Source organism: Struthio camelus, chromosome 9 (genome assembly GCF_040807025.1).
Source record: "Struthio camelus isolate bStrCam1 chromosome 9, bStrCam1.hap1, whole genome shotgun sequence".
Classification (NCBI taxonomy): domain Eukaryota; kingdom Metazoa; phylum Chordata; class Aves; order Struthioniformes; family Struthionidae; genus Struthio; species Struthio camelus.
Window position 1 is genome coordinate 9,346,614 of NC_090950.1, and position 22,587 is coordinate 9,369,200.

The 22,587-nt window shown below is 37.7% G+C and overlaps 1 protein-coding gene across 9 annotated transcripts in view; it reads right to left on the reverse strand.

Annotated features, from left to right (window-relative positions):
• PER2 (period circadian regulator 2) overlaps window positions 1-22,587 on the reverse strand; it is a 52,523-nt gene that overhangs the window by 3,770 nt on the left and 26,166 nt on the right. For 5 of the 9 annotated variants that reach the window (XM_068953986.1, XM_068953988.1, XM_068953985.1 and 2 more), the window contains exons 9-24: window positions 21,876-22,077; window positions 20,140-20,191; window positions 18,621-18,763; window positions 18,231-18,309; window positions 13,685-13,791; window positions 12,868-13,021; window positions 12,353-12,461; window positions 11,853-11,984; window positions 10,201-10,297; window positions 9,284-9,440; window positions 9,074-9,201; window positions 7,109-7,282; window positions 6,617-6,877; window positions 4,371-5,218; window positions 2,307-2,493; window positions 1,527-1,719 (exon numbers count right to left, since the gene is read on the reverse strand). In XM_068953986.1, coding sequence (XP_068810087.1) covers window positions 1,527-1,719; window positions 2,307-2,493; window positions 4,371-5,218; window positions 6,617-6,877; window positions 7,109-7,282; window positions 9,074-9,201; window positions 9,284-9,440; window positions 10,201-10,297; window positions 11,853-11,984; window positions 12,353-12,461; window positions 12,868-13,021; window positions 13,685-13,791; window positions 18,231-18,309; window positions 18,621-18,763; window positions 20,140-20,191; window positions 21,876-22,077 — 3,023 coding nt within the window. Of the gene's footprint in view, window positions 1-1,526; window positions 1,720-2,306; window positions 2,494-4,370; window positions 5,219-6,616; window positions 6,878-7,108; window positions 7,283-9,073; window positions 9,202-9,283; window positions 9,486-10,200; window positions 10,298-11,852; window positions 11,985-12,352; window positions 12,462-12,867; window positions 13,022-13,684; window positions 13,792-18,230; window positions 18,310-18,620; window positions 18,764-20,139; window positions 20,192-21,875; window positions 22,078-22,587 lie in introns of all 9 variants that reach the window. The other 4 variants (XM_068953983.1, XM_068953982.1, XM_068953981.1 and 1 more) reach the window with 1 other exon arrangement.

The window sequence follows — 22,587 nt, forward strand, 5'->3', positions numbered from 1 at the left end:
CTTCATGCCTACATAAGGTCACACAGTCCACTAGTAACATTTTTGAAGATTATTTTTGTTCTGCAATGTTTAGCTTAAAAATCTTTTACGGGAAGAAAATAAAAAAGTGTGATTATTCAGAGCTGTCTGCAAACGCAGAAAGCTGCTGAGTGCATCTCCGCTCGCTCGTTATCTTTTCAAATCCCATCAATGAAAACAGTTTTCCTGAGAGCTATTCAGGCAGCATCACCAGTGAAACCACCAAAGGCTCCAGTTTTCCTCTGCTGCTGGGAGGAAGTTCCAAGTTCCCCTTCACTGGGGAGGACAACCAAAAACAGACAGTAGATGCACAAATGAGATACTAGAACAGAACAAATAAGATACATTTAAGGAGATCATTAAGAACAAATTAAACTTCAGGATTGAGGGGGAGAAAGTTAGAAAACACTACTCCATTTCAGCAGCCAAAGTTCCTTCTCTTTCCATTGGCCCACTTTGACTCAGAGGCATTAAAAAAAACAAACAAAAAACCGCAAAAATCTCCCCAATGTTTACAAGCTGTATACTCCTATAAAAGGTATACAGAAAGCAGGTTCTAAGAAAGCCAGTATTGTTTCTTTTCCTTACAGCATATGTAAGGAGAGGCTGTCTCTCCATTTCTCCTCTTGGACATCACTCACATCAGCCTCCGCGACTACGGGCTTAACTCTTATCACGGTACAGTTTCATATTTACTGTTTATAGGTTTGTAGGCTTTGCTGCTCTCACAGTCCATCCACTAGAATTGCTATCTGTAGCTATCAGCCTTCCAGGCTGCACAAATCAAGGAAAGATAGGTACTTTTTAAGCCCAGGGTAAAATTCTCTAGTTCTTATGATGTGCTCTCTTCTTCCCCACCATCCTCATTTCTCTGGCTCTGTATTTTGAAAGCTTATTTCCCTTCCCTTTCAGAAGTTTTTTTCCTTAGTGAAACTTCTTATGCTTTTCAAAGTGTTTTCATTAGCAGCCTTATTTTTAAGTTCCAATTCCTTCTCCTATTTGAATGGCAACTTAAGGAAAATGGAACACGCGGGAGTTAACAACCCAAGGAAGAAGACAGAGGCAGAGAAAATAGTGCACCATTGAACGTGGCATTTCAAGGACAACAGCCAGCTAGCACAGACTTTTCACACTAGAGTCTCATCTGATCCAAGCATACTTGCAAGGATCTACTAACCAGATCGCAAGGATTTGTAGGCAAGTAGCTATAAATCACTAAGCGTGCACCAGCTTCAACAAATATCCAAAATAACTTCTATTCAGTGTACCAGATCTAAAAACACAGATCAGATTAATCAAGTAATTCTTACATCTACTCTTCCAGAACTTACTGTCCAGCGTACAGAAGATACAAAAGGAAGCAAGGTTTCTTCTTCTTCACACCGAGCTAAGCGTTAACATAGATTTGCTCTTGAAATTTCTACTGAGACAGTAATTCATACATATACTTCCTCCCTCCCTCCCCCAACACATAAGCAGTTCATGAAGGACTACAATGTTGGAATTACCGAGAAGGTATCTGGTAAGTCATCATAACAGTGTCATCCGTGTTTGCCATCAAAAGCCATATAGGATCTTGAAGGACATACTTAATGAAGTGCTCACTTTCTTCTATTTCTGTCTTCATTTTGGTTTTATGATGATTTTCCGAGGAGTCAATACTCCCAAAGTATTTGCTGGTATGACTAGTTTCACTACTACCTTTAAAAATAATTTTAAAGTTTCATTATAAATCAAGTACATAGATAGTTGGATTTTTTTTTTCCTTGAAAGATTAAAGAGTACCAAAAGTCTAAGTACAATCACTTTATTTATTTATTAAACACAGAACTTTCCCTACAAGAAGCTGCTTTAATATTTTTAAACCAAAACCCTCAAACTAAGTCTCCATTAAACTACAATAGAACTACTACTCCATTAAACTAAACTTAAGCCAAATAGTCTACAATGAAACATCAAGGAGTAGGATCTTTTCATTATCCGGCCATACCTACATAAAAACAGTTTTGTTGATACTGTTTTGGCTGGTTAGAAAAATCTGAATGGGTACAACTTGTAAAACAAACAAACGTTGAAGTTCCATATTGTAGATCAAGTGTACCAGGAAAAAAAATTTTCCCATTAAACAATGAAAAAAAAAAAAACCAAGAACAAATTAAGCCATGAGGATTAAAGAGAATAAAGATTTCAATATAAAAACATTTTATGTTCATGTGATATTTGCAGTATCTTACCCTCCAACCCTTTCAAAATGCTGGCAGAGAAACTGTATTCACTGCCAGTGTTACCTGTTCTGCTCCCTGACAAGCCACAGCCATTGGATCCAGAGCCCAAAGATTCAGCAGCTGCAGATACACCACTTCCTGATGAAGCTGAACCAGTGCCTGAACATGCATCTTCCTGAAGTAAAATGTCAAGCAGGACACTGGACATGGAGAGTGCATCACTATTTTGAGCATCCATTGGAGATTCAGCCTGGTGATGAGAAGGGAAGGGAAACAAACACATTTGAGACTATTTCATCACTACTCACTCGCATTTTGTATAAATCCATTTCACTTCATAGTTTAATATTTACAAACAGTTATGCACAGACAGACAACAACAAACAACATACAATGATACCAAGACCAACTGAGGCAAGCTGAAGTGGGCTGATAGGCAGACATGAGATCCTGCAGATAAGACTGAGATTTCAATTCAGTTTCTCTTAAAAATACATACAATACAGTGAGGAAAGCATTCACTATTCAGCTTTGATAGACTGTCCTGGACAACTCAGAATTTACCCGAGTTAGCTGAGAAAGATTACTGGTTGTTGCTACTATAATCTACCTCAGAGAGATTTGCATCAACAGACCACCACTGATACTACTCTCAGTGAATAAGGCAGAAAGTTTTTCCCAGATGTGAGTTTCCTAGAGAACGGAACATAAGTTACGCTTTAAGGGATGGAGCATTAACTACACCGATTGCTAAACTAAGAAGTTAGAGGAATGCAAACCCTCACTATAAATCAGCTGGAAGATCAGAGTCAATGCTGAAAACTAAGGCTGACAAAGAATTTAGCAAAGTACATAATGGCATGGACTAGCTCCAGCAAAACGCTTAACATATACCTGAAACGATGTCTATCTTGCTGTCGTGTTCAATATTAGCAATGAGGACATTCCAGAAAGTAACATTTTGCACGTTTCTTAAGAGTAGGAGCTACACATTTGAGGAAATTCAACAGCATTTGCCAACAAAACTGCTGCTATCATTTTTTGTTATCAAAGCTTTTAATCTCATCATAGTATTTCAGAGCAGGCTGTAAATTATAGAGTGCCACAGATGAACCGTTTTACTACAGTGCAAGTCAAAGGTGCTCATAGAGATAAGATTTCAGAGATGTGATGGAGTACACACAATACCTTAGTTCAAATATGGCATGGGAAGCATACATCCCTGAAAAGTTCTCAGTAAGTGGCATTTGCATGACTAGCATGATAATTTTTTTTTTAATTGAGATTAAGTGTATTTGTTCAAGAATTACAGAATAAAGCATGCAATAACAGAAGGTGACAAATGCTTGCATTACGTCAATCAAGTTCAGGAGTTTTCCTAGAAAAAAATACAGACACAAAATCCACCTTCTCTCTGCTCTACCTGCATCATCTCCGTAAGAATCAACGTTAAGAATATTAGTTAAAATCATCTAGAAACTAACTGAGGAGAAAAGGTTAACATGAACAACTAAACAGGAATCCATCAACTTAGCACAGCATGCAGAACAATCATTTTCATAAGTTTTTCCTCCTCCTCCTTTAAAATTCTAATGTAGATCTACGCTTATGACTCAGATTGCATTGAAGTCATCTCATCAGCTGTTCGCACGGACACTAACAATAGTTTTTACTATTTGCTTACAGTAATTGAGTACTCAGATATGCTTAAAAGTAAAAAAAACCTCTCCTCTTCCAATGCCTGCTTTCCATTCCTCAGCAGTGTATTTTCTAACAGTAGTACTAGATGCAGCAACCAACTACAAACCACAGGAAAGCAAGAGGGAGAAAGAAACCATTCCAAAAGGTTTAGGTTACATCCCTATCCCACTAGCGACTTAGCATTTATAAATGCTATCCTGTGGTAGGAAGACACTAATATTAGTTTATGTCATTAGTACCATAGAAGCCTCTACAGACCTGAGGCTTCTGTCAAAGATTTGTGATTTGTTAAACAGATCCTTGGAATTTAAACGGGCCGGGAATCTCCAGGCATCTCTACGTGTTAACAAGCTTAGCTACATCCAAAGGGCCAGAACTTTTTTAAAAAGCCAAACCAACCAACCAACAAACCATCAGCATACTTACTGGTAAAGATCCCTTTCCACTGCAGTCATCAGTTGTCATGATTTTGCCTATACCTCCTTCCTCACTTAAAGCTCCATGTAAACCCGCAGCAGCTCCACTTTCAGCTGTTTTGGTAGTTTCTTCCAGTTGTAGAAGGTTCAGAGGAGAACTGCATCTTGACTGGAACAAAGGCGGTGAAGCCTGGTCTTGTGGACCAACTGACTGTGGAGTGCAGGAACGGGATGGTTCATTTCGTGGCTCTGTGACAGGAACCTTTTCACTCTCTGCTGGTGGATTATAATGGAATGGCTGCGTCGGAAAAAACGCCTGTTGTGGGAAAGGATTGGGGGCAGTGAATGGTGGCTGTGCCGGAAATACTGTCTGTGACGAGAAAGCGGAATGGGCAGGAAAGTCAGGTTGGCTATGGTAAAGGGGCTGAGGTAAGTTATTGTTCATCTCTGGGTAGACGTAGTTCGGGAGCACAAGAGCTACGACAGGCGTCATAAGGGGTGCAGAGAACTGGGATGGTTGCATAGGACAAGCATTTCTAGAGTCTGGTAACTGATTAAAACCAGAGAGTGGAGCCTCAGAAGGCGGTGGCACAGTCCCCGCTGCTGGAAAAACAGGAAGTGGATACGCAGGCATAACGGTGGGGAAAGACATGGCTGAATAGCTCGTTTGTGAAGTGTCTGATGGTGACCAAGCTGTAGTATTTAAACCTTGAAGTGGGAACCGATGGGGGAATTTAGTTCCCGAAGTTGTACTGTCTGAAGATTCCTGTGGTTTAATGCGTTTTGATTTCCTGTTTTTCCCACTTTTCTTCCAAGGCTGATCCATCCCAGAAGTACCATTTCTTTGTCCACGGCCGCCTAGGGAAAAAAAGTTAGGAAGACTCCTACTTGCAATCTGATGACTCCCTTTCACCTAGTTATCCTTAGACGCTCCTCAAAACTACCATTCTGGACTTTATCTGTCAGAACAGAACCACCAGGGAAGAGGCCAGGTTCACTCTTTTACCTCTAGCACTAAAGCTGAGCAGACTGGCCAAGACAAACCACGCTGACACACTGAGGGAGAAAAGGAGAGCTGCAGTGAATTGGTTAAGACTCAGATGTGTGCCACCCAATCAGCACAAAAGGTGCAAAACAGCGGCTCCCAGGCAGGCAAACTCCTAATCAACAATTACAAGGAAAGTAGCACTGGACATGACTGAAAGCAGTTCTAGAGAGTTATAGTCATATAGGTCCTTAATCCAAAAGGTGAAAATAAAACAGGAGGAAAGGAGAGAAAATAGACATAAGGAGAAGGATTTTCTGGGGGGAAAAAGCATGCCATCTTCACAAAGTCTGGTAGGAAAAGCACGGAACTTGATTTTAGGAGAAGTTTGCACTAAGTGACTCTTTTCCCAGGTGAACACTGTCAGTCTGCTTACAGACGCAAGGAAATCCATAAAATAAAGCTTTCAATACTCAAAATTGCTCAAACTTTTTGTTTATCTAAAGCTTATTTAGGCTGACAGTTTATCAAGAACAAAGACCACATGGGGACTAAAGCGTTCCAGAACGGGTCTCTGTAAATCAGGGACCTGCTAAACTATTTAAATAAAAAATGGAAAACAAAAACCTGCAAAAAGAGCTTAGCATTGACTAGCTTCTGCTCCAAGCAAAGTCAAGGCTGTACCAAGCACTTCTGAAAATGATATCCTGGGTTCCTAGCTCTTAACAAACAAAATTCTCTCTACTTTGGACAGTCTGCTCTATTCCCATCATTCACTGGTCACATTCTTAACCTAATTGCATCCAAACCATTATCAAGCTATTTAATTGATGACAAAATTCATAGTCCAATTGGTTTACATCCAGTTTTCCCCTAAGAGGCTTAGGGATGGGACAGGGGGATACAAATGGAAAGGCAGAAGAAAAGCAAGGAAAGACCAAGACAGATGAGAGAAAGAAAACATGAAGGGGAGGATGGGAGGGGGGAAAACCACCCCCCCCCCTTTTTTTTTGCCCTTTGAAAGTGGATGTGCAGGAGTAATAATATAATGAACAGATAACAATTAAAACAATGGTTGTTATGTTAAGAGCTATATTCCACTCAATCTTCAAGCAAGATCGCCATCAGAAAGAATTTTGCTGTGGACTTAAAAATGGTATGCAGCTGTCACTATTCACAGTCACCCCACAAAACAATTAACGCAACTGCCCTCTCAACAGGATTCACTTCCTATGTAAAGACAAGTTTAATTGTGAAAATTAGTGTCATACCACGTTCACCAGGCCGTCCTTTGGGTTTATCTTGTAAGTAATAATTGCAGTGAGACTGGAAAATATTGAACCTCTTGATTTCTTTAAACTTATTCAAAAAGCTCTGCTCTTCTTTTTGTGTATGCACTGCAAGAACTTCCTTTGTAAGTCCCAATTTTTTAAATGGCTCCTTTTCCTGATTGACGTGCACAGAGCTGGATGGAGGGGCAAGAAGCTGGCCATCTAAGAGTTCTGCTCCACCAGGACCATCTTCTATCATTTCTAAACAGGAAAAAAAAAATGTATATGCATTTTGAAACTGTTAGAATTCTGTGGTAATTCTGCTGTAAATTTAAAATAGACGTTCTGTCCCTATTTATTTCATTTCCATAGGGACATTATAGCTATAAGAAAGCGTAAATCACAATTAGATATTAGTTGTTAGAACATTTGACGTTTAAAACTAGTAGCAATCACCATTTTGGAGAAGAACGTTATTAGCAAAAAGCATACCTAATTCAGGTTGTGGCTTTTTGTCTCCAACATGAACAATGGTGCTACTGTAGCTGCACTGACTTGTGAGAGATACAACACTTTCTGGTTTGCCAGGTAAAGCCAAAGAGGTTAAGTGAGCACCAACTACGGGGGCAGCACTTGATTTATCAGATGCCTTCAACACAGCAGGGTCTATTTAAAAAAAATAATGAATATAATTTACTGAACGTAAACACGAGCAAATAAGAGTAATATGTTGCTAGGGTTGCAAAATAGTAGAGACTAAACTGTGTTTGGCAAGACAAGAAATGAACATTTTACTTGACGTTGTGCATTCGACCAAAAACATTTTAGGAACAAAACAACTCCTGTGCAATCATAGCTAGTCCTCTACTTCCACGCACAGCCAAAGCGGATCTTGCAAAGAAGGACTCCTGGTCCTTTCCTGAGCTTCCTTCTCCTTTGAAGACAGAATTCTGAAAGAAAGTTTCTAGCCTCTGAGCCCAAGATCTTTGAGCCTAAGAACTCCTAGCTCCAGCTTGTTGTACACTAGTCTCATCAGCTGATGAGACTAACAGCTTTGCTCTTAGCATCTGCCTATTTAGGCCCATGCACCTGAAAGCTATACACAATAATCCAACAGACATCACACCAGTGCCTCACAAAACAGCATCAAAACATTTATTCCTCTCAGGTAGGAATACCTATCATAACTCATATTCCAAGACCCGAAGTCTGCCTTTTTCCTGACTAGAGTATGCTGGTGGCTTGGTCATTCTCAAGTCATCGGTGCACCAAGAAACTAGCGAACCCTCATCTTTCCCTTTCTCCTGACAACTGAAACTGAAGAGGCTCCAGATGCTAGCAGAAATTCTGTTCTAACTGCATGATGCAAGTTCCACCATTTCTTCCTCTCTAGTTTTCAAGGTCTTCTAATTCCTTCTAGAGATTTCATTCTTCTGTATGATGACACCTTTCAATTTTATTCCAAAAGCTATATTAGAACTTTCTCTTTCCTCTTCTCCAGTTCAAAAGGAAACATAGACAAGATCATTTTCAAGACCAGTTTTTCCAGAACTCCACTAATAATCTCTCTTCAGCCTCATACAGTGAGAAGATTAAATCGGCAATTACCTAGTTCTTTATCAACCTCACAGCTCTTGTACTAACCACTTACCTTCCCCACTTTAGCTTCCCACTAGACAGAGGCCATATCAAATGCTATCCTGAAATCCTAACAAATGAAAGCTAATGTTTTTCCCCACAACAGATTTTTTAGATAGCTACCCACAGTAATCCTCATCTTTCAACTTATTTCCATAGCTGGACATTCCTTTCAAATGTTTTCTAATCCCTCACATAGGATGCATCTTACCCCTCTTATTCCTTTTTAACTAAAGCTGCAATAATTGCTAATAAAAGGCGCCCATCAATTAAAATTAAAAAAAGGCAAATTTAATATTGAAGACAAATTAACGTCAGTGGAGACTGTCTAATCACTGTTACTTTAAATGGCATAACTAAGAGTTAAATCCAGTGCTTATTCATTTCCAAACAACCACACAGCACAAATACATAAGTGTACACTCACACCATGAACATAAATGCCCACAGAGAAGAAACTGAAGTGAGATTTGCACGTTTTTGTTGCAATTTGCTGACAGGGTCTTCAGCTAGTTGTTTTTACGAGCTCTAATTGTGAAATAACTTATAATTATATTTAAAAGTGATGCAAGTCTTAAAACCCCAAAGCCTGCTGTGTTTCATACACTGTAAACAAACCAAGTTTATTGTATCTACTCAGTATTTTGATTTTAGGGAATCTTTTCATGATAACAGTTAGATCACCAACATCTAACGCTGAGAAAACAGCTACAAGGTCATGCCTAAGTTACACTTGTGATTGTTCTGCAAAGGCATACTATAACATCCAACTGAACGCTAATAAAAATCAAATAGGAAAGAGGTGTGGTGTAGAGATACCTCCCAAGGGTTGTATAGCATTATCAGCTGTTTTTGGTTCATGAACACCAGAATTCAGTGACGCAACATTTGATGAAGGTTCACATTTTCTCTTTGATGTACCAGGCACGTTACAACTCTCCAAGTACCTAAAATACAAAGGATTAACAATATTAAATATGCAGGTATTAAATCTAGACACCAAGAGCAATTTACACACTGATTGCTTACCTGATGACACTGTCTAAACAGCTAATCTGTTGGTAAGAATATACAGGTTGTTCCTTCCAAGCCAATTCCTCAGTAACCACATTTTTAGGAGCAGCTGTGATCGCAGCATCTTTTCCTGTCACATCTTTAACATGATCACCAGGACCACTTTGTTTCTCTGTTAAAAACATATTGCTATTATGTATTAATCCTGGCATTTCCCCTAAAAGCAACAGTAAAACAGCAAATGTTCTATTTCACATGTATTTAACAGACCAAAAAATCAAGCACTGTAAAGCAAGCAAAAAGTTTGTGCAATAACAGAAGAACATTATGTAAACATTCTTCTGTCCTTATGGATTCTTAGAAGCGTGAAGTCTTAGTTTGGATGAATGGATCCAAAGAGGATCTATATAATAGATATAAGGGAATAGATAAAATTAGAATTGAAACATTCACCTTCAGTATGAGGACAATTATAGTGGATATAAGTTATAACAAATTATTACACACACATTAATTTTTTTTTCTAATGAAAATCTTACTGACAAGATTTAAATTCATCAAGTTAAAATTTTGATTTTATAGGTAAACAGGAAAGACAACATCCATAACATTTTCCTCCATCTAACAGAAAAAAAGATGTTTACCTAGTCTGAAAACATGAGCTACAATTAAGATACTTCAAAACAACAGCTCTGGGACGTGCCTAAACTGTATGTTATAACATTATCAATTCACATATGACTGGGCAGAACGTTCTCCTGAACGCAACAGAGAGACTGAGGACAATAAAACGTACAAAGATAGCACTTACATGAATTAAATTCAATTGGAAAAAAATAAACAGACAAACACACACACACACACCCAACTTTGATATTACACCAAGTAACAGCACAATAAACCTATACATAGTCGACATGCTAATGTCTCACCTGCAAGAGACTCTCTCTTATATTCCAGTTTTGCTTTACTGTCAGTGAAGAGGTGTTGTCCTTTATTTTTGACCTTACGGGCACCTTGACAAATATCCTGAAAGACCACCATTAAAAATAGTTATTAGGAAATTCTGACATAAGATGTCATGCATACTGACTCCTCAGTAGGCTTTACTCAGCCTTTAGCCAACCTCCATGTAAAAGTTAGTCTGATCATGGGAGAAACCCTAATATAGAGAATTTTATTGTGCATCAGCAGAATTTGGGGAACTGGAAAGAGAAGAAACTTCAAATTTGGTTTCTTGTATTCAGTTACTCTATTTTGTTTAGAATGATTGAACAACTTAGGAAAACATGAAGATGCCTTACCAGTCAAATAACACTTCAGAGAAAAAAAAAAAAAAACAACATTAACCTGGGTAAACAAAATATTGCTGGTAAGACTGAGAACTTTTTTTTGCTGGAGTCTTCAAAAAACACTGACAGGATGCTCTTGAACTATGTTTTACTACAGCACTCTTCACTATCTGTAGAAATAGTGAAGAAGGAAAGGCTGGTATCTGTGTCTCAAAAACAAGACCTCCTTGAGCCTTACTTGTCTACATAGCTCTAAAATTTAATCAAGTATCTGTTAAACAAAACACCCAGAGACTTTATCTACTTCAGCCATTAGTGTTTAAAGACTGAAAGCCAGGAAAGTAACCACCTGGGCAAGCGAGCCAGTCTGCCATGCCTGGTCACCTAACCAGACCTTAGGTTTGGGGGATTTTGCTTATGATCTACATAAATAAGGAAAATACTGGCTTTCAGAAATTAAATGCAACTCCGTGGGCTACAAAAAAGCTGGGAAAAGCAACAGGGATTCTAAGAAAAGTGGAGATGCTAAAAGATGGTGCAGTTTCTTCGGCTGCCTTCACATTCATTACGCTACTGTCTGTCTCTTGTTTACTTTGACTATGGAATAGTTGTGTTGGCACAAATTTAACTCTACTGCTTTGTTCAGATTTTCAGAATTAAAAAAAAAAGTTACATCTCACTATCAACTAGGTGTAGCAGTGGCCTGATCTACAGTAAAACTCAAAAACCTCTTCATTTCATTCCCTCTCATAAAGTCCATTTTTGCAACCAAAACAGCTTCAAGCTATTAACGAGACCCCTAAAGCAAAGAATTAAATAATTTTTACCACAGTCTGCTGTCTATCAGAGCTTTACTGTGGAGCTTCGTTTACTGTATTTTGTCTACTTGGTTTTATCTTGGAGAATAGGAACTACAGACTTCCCCCTCCCTCCCAAAAAAAAGGCTTTCAAAGAGCCAGCTGGTTTTCCCAGAATAACAGTATATAGCGTGTAACAGACATTAGAATAACTAAACTCAGTGCCCAGTTTAAGGTTTTTTTTTTTTTTTTTTTAAATACACACTTACTTTCACACCTATAACTGTGTTTCAGTACCCTGAGACTTCGTCTACACTAGAAACGTTTATTTTCTCCACAGAATTTTTCTTGATGTTAAATAAAATAAGGGAAAAGGATGACTTTTCCTTATACTTTCTTCCATCTCTGTGTTCAAAGAATTATGTTAAACAGTAAAAATAAAAATAAAAAAATAAAAAAAAATGCCATGCTTGAATAAGAAACCCCAAAACCTACCGGTTTATCCTTATGAGCGTCTTCATTGTTATTTCCCGTGCTGTCACTAGAGGACGCCACACTCATTAAGTGCTCATGTGAGCCGTTGCTACCCAGGCTTCCATAGCCACTGGATCCACTGTTGTGTACAGGCTGTCAACAGCAACAATATATATATATATAATGTGTGTGTGTGTATACACGTATCTCTGCACACCAGCTTTAAACAAAACTGGAATAAGGCAACACGAGGCAAAACAAGTTAATACAAATTATATATAGATTTATTCATTTATTTTTGTAAAGCGTCCACAGATGCATGAAGTCATTTAAAACACCAAATAGAGCTTTAAGATAATTCACTAAACCATGTCTGTTAACCAGGAACAGGAATAATTTCCAGGACCGTAACTATAAAACCCAGTACAGTAGTAGACAGCTAAACAAAACAGCACACACAAAGATAAATGCTTTTTCTTCAGTGGAGAATTAAAAGGGCAACATGAAACCACATGCTGTACCTGCAGTAATAGCCGATATATTTGCTCAGTGATTTCCTGAACACTGGGATGAAGGATTCTATCCTCCGTATAGTTGGGAGCAGCAAAAACATCTTCATTTAAAGGACCCCTACATAAACCAAACATATCCCAGCTGATTACAAATGTATTTCAACCACAGAGAAACCACAACCTCAATTTACCATCAATACATAGTAAACATGATCTCATTCTTATTCTGATGCACCTACAAACTTGAATCTGATACGAAAGACGTCCTTACTCACTTTGAGCATGACCTCTCTGTCCTGAAGCAACTCTTGACAAATTGACAACACTTGTAGCACTTCAATTTCTTGTTATAGCAGTCACTACATTATAATATACACTTGCAATCACAAAACCCAAATTCAAAAAAGAGAGGAACCAATTTGAATTTGTGATTTCTTTCTATAAACTCCTTATAAGTCTTTGTTAAGGACTGCTGTGTAAACTTGGGGGGAAAAATACAAAATTCTAATAATTTATTGACTTACGTCCTAACTTTGTGCCTTCCAATGATAAATGAAACTTTTCGACTCCAAGGATTGATGAAACTGGACCAGCTAGTGTCCATGGTTATATAATCTCCATTTCTAGTGCAAAACCTGATTGGTGAATAGTCAAAAGGCTGTCCTCCATACTGAAGTACTGTAGTGATTGATTTAAAAATAATAATAATAATAATAAAAAAGCAGATTAGTATTTGCCCAGGAAAATTCTATTTAACAATTCACAATGAATTGCAAAGGAAAATTGTATTTGAAGGAACAGATACCAGATACCTCTATACATTTAGAAATGCTGGGTTACCAGGATAAGCAGTCCTTAATAATATACTAGACTATATCAGGAAAATTAACACCAGAACACAGCAAGCTAAAGAAAGATGACTAAAGACAGACCTTTGTTTTCAAAGTTTAGCAAGTTAGCGTTGCTAGAACAACTCATTATTTTTTTCCTCCATGGCTATTTGTGAAACAAGAAATACTACCATTGAGATAACTTCTATCATTACACTCCCAGGGCAATTTTCTTAAAGCATGAAGTATTTTTTTATTCCTTTATGGTCACTTTGTTTACAGCAGACATTTATCCTTCACACCAAATATGAAATTGAGTGATTTCTCACTTTTATGTACTTGCATTAAGAAACAAGCTGTAGAGTAAAGGAGTATTTCAGTATTTCTTTGCTTGCAGGAAGAGTCAGGATCAGTATTAATTTCTACCTCTTATCTCCTAAAGCGCTTATAGTCACCACTACTAACTTTCAGAACAATCTGATATTTCTGATACAATAAAAGTATTACTTACTTTTTTTGTGAATTGCTAGCATTAAGGGTCTGTCATTCGGGTGGAGATGCACCAAGACTGGTGTTCCTATTAAGTCCTGAGGTAGGTATCCCAAGAGAGGTACCGCTCTGGGGAAATAAAAAACGAAAAACAAACAACAACAAAAAAATCAAGTGGAATAAATGTATATTTATTCTTTGAAAAGGTTTCCATTTCAAGTTTTCTTTGTTCTTTTTTTCTTTAAAGAGAAAGAATAACCTGGAATATAACATTGGGGAAACATCAGTGCTAGATTAAGAGCAAAGTACTCTTTGAACAAGGCTCTTTTTCATAACCTTACAAAACAACGTGATCAGATCAAATCAAGGAGTCTGCTACAGCACTTCTCCGTTTTTTTTTTCTATGCTGCCTACCTCTGGAGGATACTTACCTTGATTTTGAAAGAGCACGAATAAAGTTTAATCTTATAAAATTTTCAGGAAAGTAAGCAGTACCCCCAGTCTACGAGCTGCAAGCCAGGACTAAGAATCACACAGGATTACTATAGTAGAACTAACAGGGTAGTTGACAAGGGCTCAGGAAAACTCTCACATGCAGGTTAAGAGTTCAACTCAAAGAAGCTGCCAGGAAGCAAGCTCATTAATTAAAATATTCAGAGAACTATAAAGAACATTATTTATAGCATGTTATAACATTCCTACATGTTATCAGTAACCTCTTCTAACAACGTGAACTACTAGCTTATGTAGTGACCGGCTTTTACTGACCACGTAAATCATTCAGCCTTAAGTACGTATAAAGCATAAGGAGAAAAACAGTGAGAGTTCACAAACGTCAGTTTGCATCTTACCCTGAAAGCTAACCTCCAAAAATACACTTTGACCAAATATTAAATTAATAATCTACAAAAATGTTTAAGAAGTTGTCAGATGCCTACAAGCCATCTTGTAAACTCAAAGTCCTATATACCCTCCCCCTGGCCCCAGTCACTAACAAAGGCTCAGTAAGAGAAAGATACTCAGATATCCGAATACTTTTCTAACGGAGAACTGGGCCCCACTGTGCCACAGAAGCAGGGTGTCTACTGTGCTGGAACTCAAAAGCATTATAGGACAAGCACCTTTTTTACTACCACACTTTCAATAACCCACTGCAAGAGTCTGCCGTCTGGAAGAGATTAGATCAGTTCCCAAAAAAAGTCAAACATACCCTTCTGGCAAAGAGGCAGAGATGCTCGGAGGAAAATGAGGATAACAACTGACACCTTACTATTGAAACAACTAGTCAAATAAGTCTTTAAATAAGTCTTGACAACCAAAAAAAAAGAAAGAAATAAAGAGGGTCTTAAAAGCTTGTAGGTGATCCATCCAAAGCAACAACTTCAGAAAGAGGAAAGTGGCATGATAACTCATACCAAATCTCACAATTTTGAAACACACATTAAAAAAATGCTGACCAGGTTAATGTTCCACATTCAAAAAAAAAATGTTCAGGGAGTTTAAAATACTGATCTATTCTGCATGACTTCTGTTAGGACTTCATCATATAAGGTTGTGGGAAGTGGAAGAAAACAGGAATTTTTTCTTGTTCTGCATTGTTCCTACTCTTTGCCATGGAAACCCTCATTTGTGTTGCACCAGAGCACCTAGCCTAAAGGGGATCTAAATGTTAAGCTGTCAACAATTAACTTAATTAGAACAGGCAAATTTAGTCACTTCAATTAAAAAAAAAAATCACCTGGGCATTCTCAGACTGCTGTGAAGACCAACGGAATAGTGGGGGATCTGGAGTACACGACCTACGTGCACGATTGAGGGAGATGGGCTTGCCTCATCTGGTGAGGAGGAAGCTGAGGGGTGACCCAGGAGCTTCCCACAGGTACTCGCAGGGGAATTACAAAGATGAAGCCAATTCTTGGCAGTGCCAGACAAGAAAATAATGGGCAAAATGCCCCAGATTGCAGTCTAGAAAGTTCATGCTGGACATTAGGAAAAACTTCTTAACAAGTGGGTAGTGCAACACTGGAAGAGTTTCCCATACAAATTGAGGAATCTCTGTCCATGGCGGTTTTCAAGCCTTGTCCAGGCAAGGACATAGCAAACCTAACCTAGTGCTGAGCAACAGTTATGTTTAAAGAAAGAAGTTGGAACAAAGGCCTCCAGCAGTCCCTTCCAACCAGCACTTGTGATCATATAACAGAATATTTGACAATACATAATATACTATCTACTAAAAGCAATAGCTCAGCACCATTATGCTTCCTCATCATGAGGAACTCAAAAAAATAATTCAGAGTTGAAGTTAATAAATTTGTTTCATGAATGCAAATGCACACATGGCAAGAGAATAGCTGATGAGGTGGGGTGACAAGCTTATTTTGTGTTTTATAAAATGACATTTAAAGTGTCTAAACAGCATGCAATAACAAGTCTCCTTATGTTCTTATTGCAAGTTAAAACGCTAGGAAACTACTTTGAATGCCTACACTGATATTCCTTTATTGTGAGCTATATACAAGTCCTTACACAAAGATGTCATACCCATCCAGTATCAAACAAATTTTGAAGACATCCGTTTAATTTAAGGAAAATATTTGTTTTTACTGAGCACGTCGAATGCAGAGATCCACGCGCAGTATTAGGACAAACAAGCATTTCTGCAACCCATAAACACAAAAAAATCATACTGTGATCAGTGTACTTATTTTATGTGAGTCATTATATTATGCACAATTCTCACTTGACAGCAGGTATTCCATTGCATATTTTTAAATTCTAGGCTCAGTTTTCTTAAAGGATTTATTGTAGTAGTAGTATAGCTTGAAAATAATAATAAGCTCCATATGCATATCTTGGTAAATGGTTGTCTGGCCACCAGTGCTCTCAGGAGTTAAATAATTAAAACCAAAAGTCAACCACACAGGTTGCAAAGACAGAAAGCAAAGTCCTAAAATCAGACTAAGGTGTAACGGACCTCCACCGTGAGTGTGTAAAGAAGTATTTGAGAATAAGTGATAACAGCAGACTAACAGGTAAGATGCTCCCACAGTAGCAGCCAAAGAGAAGGGATCTATCCTACACACTTCCTGCAAGCCCAAGAATAAAGGTGATGCTCTCCCTTCAGCAATGCTTCCATTTCTGTTAAATGACTACTGGAAACAAATTCTTGAGCTTGGGGTGCACAGAGCAAGGGAAATGTTACTTTGTATCATTAGCCAGTTTCAAAAGGTAAACCCCTGCTGCAAAGTTCTGAGGTTGGCTTGGAGCATATGTGGGAAGGAGGGAGGGAGGGAAGGAGAAAAATCCATCAAGAGGACAGAACTACATTGACTAAACAGCTTTTCTGTCAACTTAGAGATAAACTGTATAAATCATACCATGGAAAAAGTTTGTCAGCATTACATTCACTTCTACTCTGCAGAAACTCTTCACACTAAGCCACAATGTCTGCACAAATTGACCAAAAATGGCTGTACATGTTCACCTTGCAGCTGACACTTGTTCTCACTGATTAGCCATTGTCTTCCTCTGTAGTAACACCTCCAAAAGCTACTGCTCGCAGTTCTTGTTCAAATAAAAAAAATAATGAAAACACACACGCGCTAAAGTAATACTGATACTCCTAACCTCGCCATAAATAAATCTGTCTCTGTGAATCAAATAATGCAACTTTTTACCTTAGTGGCCCTAGCTGAGCCTAACATCCCAATAAACATCACTGACCTCAAAAGCCTGAGATTGTCTCTTGCGCAGCTTAGCATGCTCCCAAAAAAATCTTTCTGAAGAGATTTCTTCTGTTTTCAGAGACCTCACACGTTACCATCACCTAAACATCCTTTGAAAGACCCCAGGGAAAAGTGATCCAGAAGACTAAAGAGAAGTTTAGTTTCTACCTTAATTACTGACTCTCTAGGCATACCAAGTCACAGGCATCATAACGGGTTCTACTCCAAAACGTGGATAGTTGCTCTAAGCAGCTTCCATGACTGTCAAAGCAACGTGAAGCCTTTAGCAGGTAAAACGTGAGCAGTTTCTGTATACAGACACCAACTGAAACTATGAAGACTACAGTTTCAACTCAGAACAGAGCATAGCATCCATTTTTTAAAAGGAATTAATGTTGCAGGGGGAGGGGAAAAAAAAAAAAAAAAAAACACACACCACATACATCTCTAGCTGATTCTGGGCCAGCAGAAAAACGACATCAGCTTATTGTTTGTTAATAATTGTGTTAAACTTTTTTTTTTTTGGTAAGTTTGTCGGCCCAGGAATTTTCCTGCTAGTGCGTTTCATTCACGGAGTTTATACCCAAAATTATCCCAGATGGAAGGAAAACAGAAAAACAAGTTTTTAGAAGGCGCACACAGTTTTCCATATAAAGACCGCAGCATAACGTGTTTTCAAGCTTAGTGAAACTGGAAGAGGCATTTTTTGTGGGTTAAATTCTCTTCACTAATCCTAGAAATATGTAACCATCTACATGTTAATTAAACCCCAAAAACACCTGCACAAGACACCTGATAAATTGCTTACCAGTAAATTAGAAAACAGTATTTCTAGTAGTTTACCTTTCATCTACATCCTGAAACAAGCAGGTTGGTGTATGTGTAGTTGTAAATATTCTTTTGTCAGGAGGAATCCTGGGCGCTGAGAAAATAAAAACAGATTAATAAGTAACTTTTGCATAAAGAGAATCCTGTAAGGCACATGCTTCATTTAAATGCTGAGTAAAGTCTAAAAATCTATCAAAAAGCATATACAAAAGTATCCCTCTAGCTCCAAGCCTCTCAAAGACAGAGAACAGCACCAATTATCTTTCACATTTATAAAGCTTAAGACTGGTGACAGTAACTCATACAGTTAGCTACCTTAGGCTGAAATTAAGCTATGTTACACTGCATGGAAATTCCTGTAGAGTTCTTACTTTCATGAAACTTTGCATATGCTGAAGGATTTACCTTCATAACCAGAGTGCACTTTTTCTGCCAGCAGCACACAGCAAAGCTGGTCCTCTGCTATTTCCGGATCTTGCACTTTGATAAGGTAAGGAGTCATCCGAAACGGGTGATAGCAAATCTCGTTTTCACGCTCTTTTCCTGCACTGTTAAATAGACATTATTTCAACAGATACAGATATATTAAAACTTTGTTTAGCATAAAATGAATCTTTTATAAATGCCTCATGACAAGACTGAATGATGGCTCCTGAAAGCAGCGCCCAATAATTTAACTCTCTGAATTCTTGTCTTTAGAGTAGGATCTAATTCTGATAGCATCCTTGGCATGCCAACTGCAATAAAGATCACATTGTCCTTTCTCTGTCTGAAATCAAAAGATCCACAAATGCTTTAAATGCTACATTTTATAAAAGTCAGGGAAAGAAAAGAGAAAACCCACCCACCAGAACAGATTAAGCTGTGCTTTACTGATCCAATAATCTTACTCTGATAGTAAAAATCTCATTTTTACCCTTCAGAAGGGATGAATTTATAGCTAAGACTACTATATTCCTCAGTTAACACACCGACCTCCTTTACTCAGTATTTATCCTGATCTAAAAAGAACAAAGACCCAGAAGTTCATACATGTTGTAACAGTTGTTTACTTGATATGAATCCCGAGCACAGTAATGAAAATATCAAACGCTTAGACAGCTACCAAGAAAATGATTCCAGCTGTAATGAGTTTATAGAAGCATAGCCTCCCATAGCTAGAACTTTTGCAATCAGTGTAGATGTTTTTTGTTCTGGTAAACACCACCACCTGCAGTACCTTTTTAGTGCATCCAACCTAGCTGTTTGGAGTGGTGCACTCTCTCAAATTCCTTCAAAATATACTCAGATCTTAATAGCATTTATTTACTCCAGAATTAATTAAATAATGCAAGCCACAATTTCTCTTCTCAAAAAATGCTACTGGAGTCAAATTGCAAAAGAAAAAACAGAACAAGAAATAAGTAGCTAGCATCTCCTATATCAAACAATTTAAGGGAGTGAAGGCAAGAAAAGAAAGAAAAATGAAAACAGAGGAACTGCAGCATCTAGTGGCTGGGGAAAAGACCAAACAAGTTACCCTCGTATTCCTTTCTTTACTGGACCCTTGAGATAAATTTGAGATTTGCCATCAGTCTTGCAGAATGCAAGAATTTGTGCCAGGTGCTGAACAAAACAGTACAATTAACATGAACTGAAGACTTTCCACAGCCATAGGAGATACCGTATCTGTTTCATTTATGGTGCAAAGGTCAACATTCAGACTGATTAACTTCTAAAGATGTAACTTCCCGAAACTGTTCTGCAGTCTTCTCTGTAGCTTCTAGAAGTTAAACAACTATAGAACATGCATATGTTTTGCCTTATGTTCACAGTACAGAAAAGTATGACACTTGCATGCCATATGGTACTCAGAGTCAAATACTTTTGCATTGCACAGTTTCATGATACAACACTAAGTCTCGTTGTAATACTGTTGTCTTACCTGATGCGACAGAAGAAAGATTTCTCTTCCATGCAGTCCTGGGTGGAAGACTCTAGAAATATGAAGTATTTCATAACAAGTTACAAAATTACTACAAGATGATGATGTTTAGAACAACAATTCTTCCCCAACAGAACTAAAAGAAGAGGAGTGACAAAGATAGAATTCTTTAAAAATCTTAAGATCCCCAAAGCCTTCCTTTTTTAAATGCACTTCAGAGAAAGAACTCCTCTATAGTTTAGCACAAAAATCTACATGTATTTGCTAAACAATATATTTCATATGCAAATAAACTTGAATACCATGTGGATACCGAAGCTAGCATGTGAATCACAGCTGCTTGCTTAGTAAGCCTTCTGCCAAAAATATATCTAAACAGCTCTCCAGTTTGAGCTGTTTATCCATCAGCTTTTCTGCTGTAATTTATAGTGTTGACCTAAAATGTTAGATTATCCAGGACCCACAACTGGGCCTCCTTCCTAGAAAGGTACTAGGACAGCTAGGTCAAATCCACTCACCAACCCAAATAACAGGAATTTTTCATGAAGGCTTCCCCCCGTCTTTTAAACTCCTTTCCCTTCTTTTCAAGGGCAACCACAGACTTACTTTCAAGGCAAGCTCTAGCCTTTTACAGTTCCAAAAGGCCTGAGTGTGTAATACTTCTAGATAACTACATTCTATTTCAGCCAATGCATGGGACGGGGTGCAAAGTTCCACTAACTGCATTTTTGAAATGGGAACTATAATAAAACTATAGAAAAATATTTTTTTCCAGAAGAACTGTATAATTGAATAGCGTCCACAACAAATGACTAATTAGGACCACGTGGGGTCTGAATTCAGTGTTCACCCTGCTTTGAACTGCAGGTTGGACTAGAGACCTCACAGTGTCCCTTCTGAGTCTAAGCATGTTTAATATTAGAAATACTTGGTATATATTTATTGTTAATGGTTTTTCAAATCAAATAAGGCCCATACTCTGGCTTAACTTTATAGACTTAGTATACAATAAATGAGAATTTCAAACATTTACAGCAGACTTTGTATTTCACACGTTCGCTTAAAAATAGTTTGGCAGATATTTTTTCAGTTCCTAAAAGCTGCAACTACACTAGTAAAATAGCCTTCCCTCAAACAAATATAAAGTACCCAAAGAAGCCTGCTCGTCCTTCACCATTAACATGCCTAACATAATTTTTCTAAGGCTAAAAGAATAGAGATACAATTACACTTGTTTAATACACTGTGATGTTAGCTGAAGTACATCTTTCTACCCTGCAATCAAGTGTCCGATATTCAAGTCATAACTATTTAAAAAAAAAAAAAAAAGAAGAACATAGAGCATGATCTTCCTTATATTTCAAGGAAAGAAGTTTTAAAGGAAATCTGTGAAGATTTGACTATAGGAAAAAAAGGGGAAAGCAAACCCACTATTCAGCATGAACACCTACTTTGTTTCCATTCATCAATTGGATGAAAGGGGCCCATGAGCCAATGAACAATGTCAACAGAAGATTTCTAGCCAACAGACAAGCCTGGGTAATTCATAAGAGCATGCTATACATCTGGAATTGTTCCAAGATGTTCTAATCACACAGGTGTATTATACCTCCAAAAAGTGACAGGGAAGGATAGCAGGATATTTTAAAAAATTAAAACCCCCTACACAGTTTAAATATTTACATTTGCATGACCAAAAGAAGTTCAGAGAAGTATCCAATATTGAAATCGCTCACCAGCTCTATTACAAATATTCCATGAGGGTAATCTGTATGGGGTAGTGGAAGTATAGAACACACTGACATCCTGAGGTGCCAAGAACTCCACAAATTTGGCATTTTTAAAATAACCCCTCTTACAACGGAGGATAGAAGCGGCTTGATCAGAGATGTACAAGATTTTCCCAGTAATCAAAGAAACAGCTACAGCAAACATATCCTAAAAACAAAAAGCTCAAGTTATTTTAACAGTTTAAAACATTCTTGATCTAATGCATATTGTTTAGGGAAAAAAGTAGATACAAAAGTATTCAGAAGTTCAAAATAAAAACTGAGGAAATAAATTAGAATGTTTAAAGACAGCATTCTGTTCAGGGAGCAATAAAATGCAGATTAACCTGCTTGTGAAGACAGTACACATTCTGAACTATGCAATAAGAATAATATACTAAGATCTCATTAGGTTACATGCCCTAAATATCATTTCCAAATATTTTGTGATGCAGAAATTGCAAATCAAGAACGGCTATCTTTAAAATTGCTAGGTACACTTTCGTCTCAAGATAAGATTCGTATTACGGGCATACTTTGCATTTATGGAATTCAGTCGTTTTGTGAAAGGTTGTTTATAATCAGCTTGTTCATGCACAGCTTAACCAAGGCGCTCTAAATCACTTGGAGATTAAAAGAAAAAAAAAAAAATCAGTAGACAAGTGGAAAAAAAAAAAAA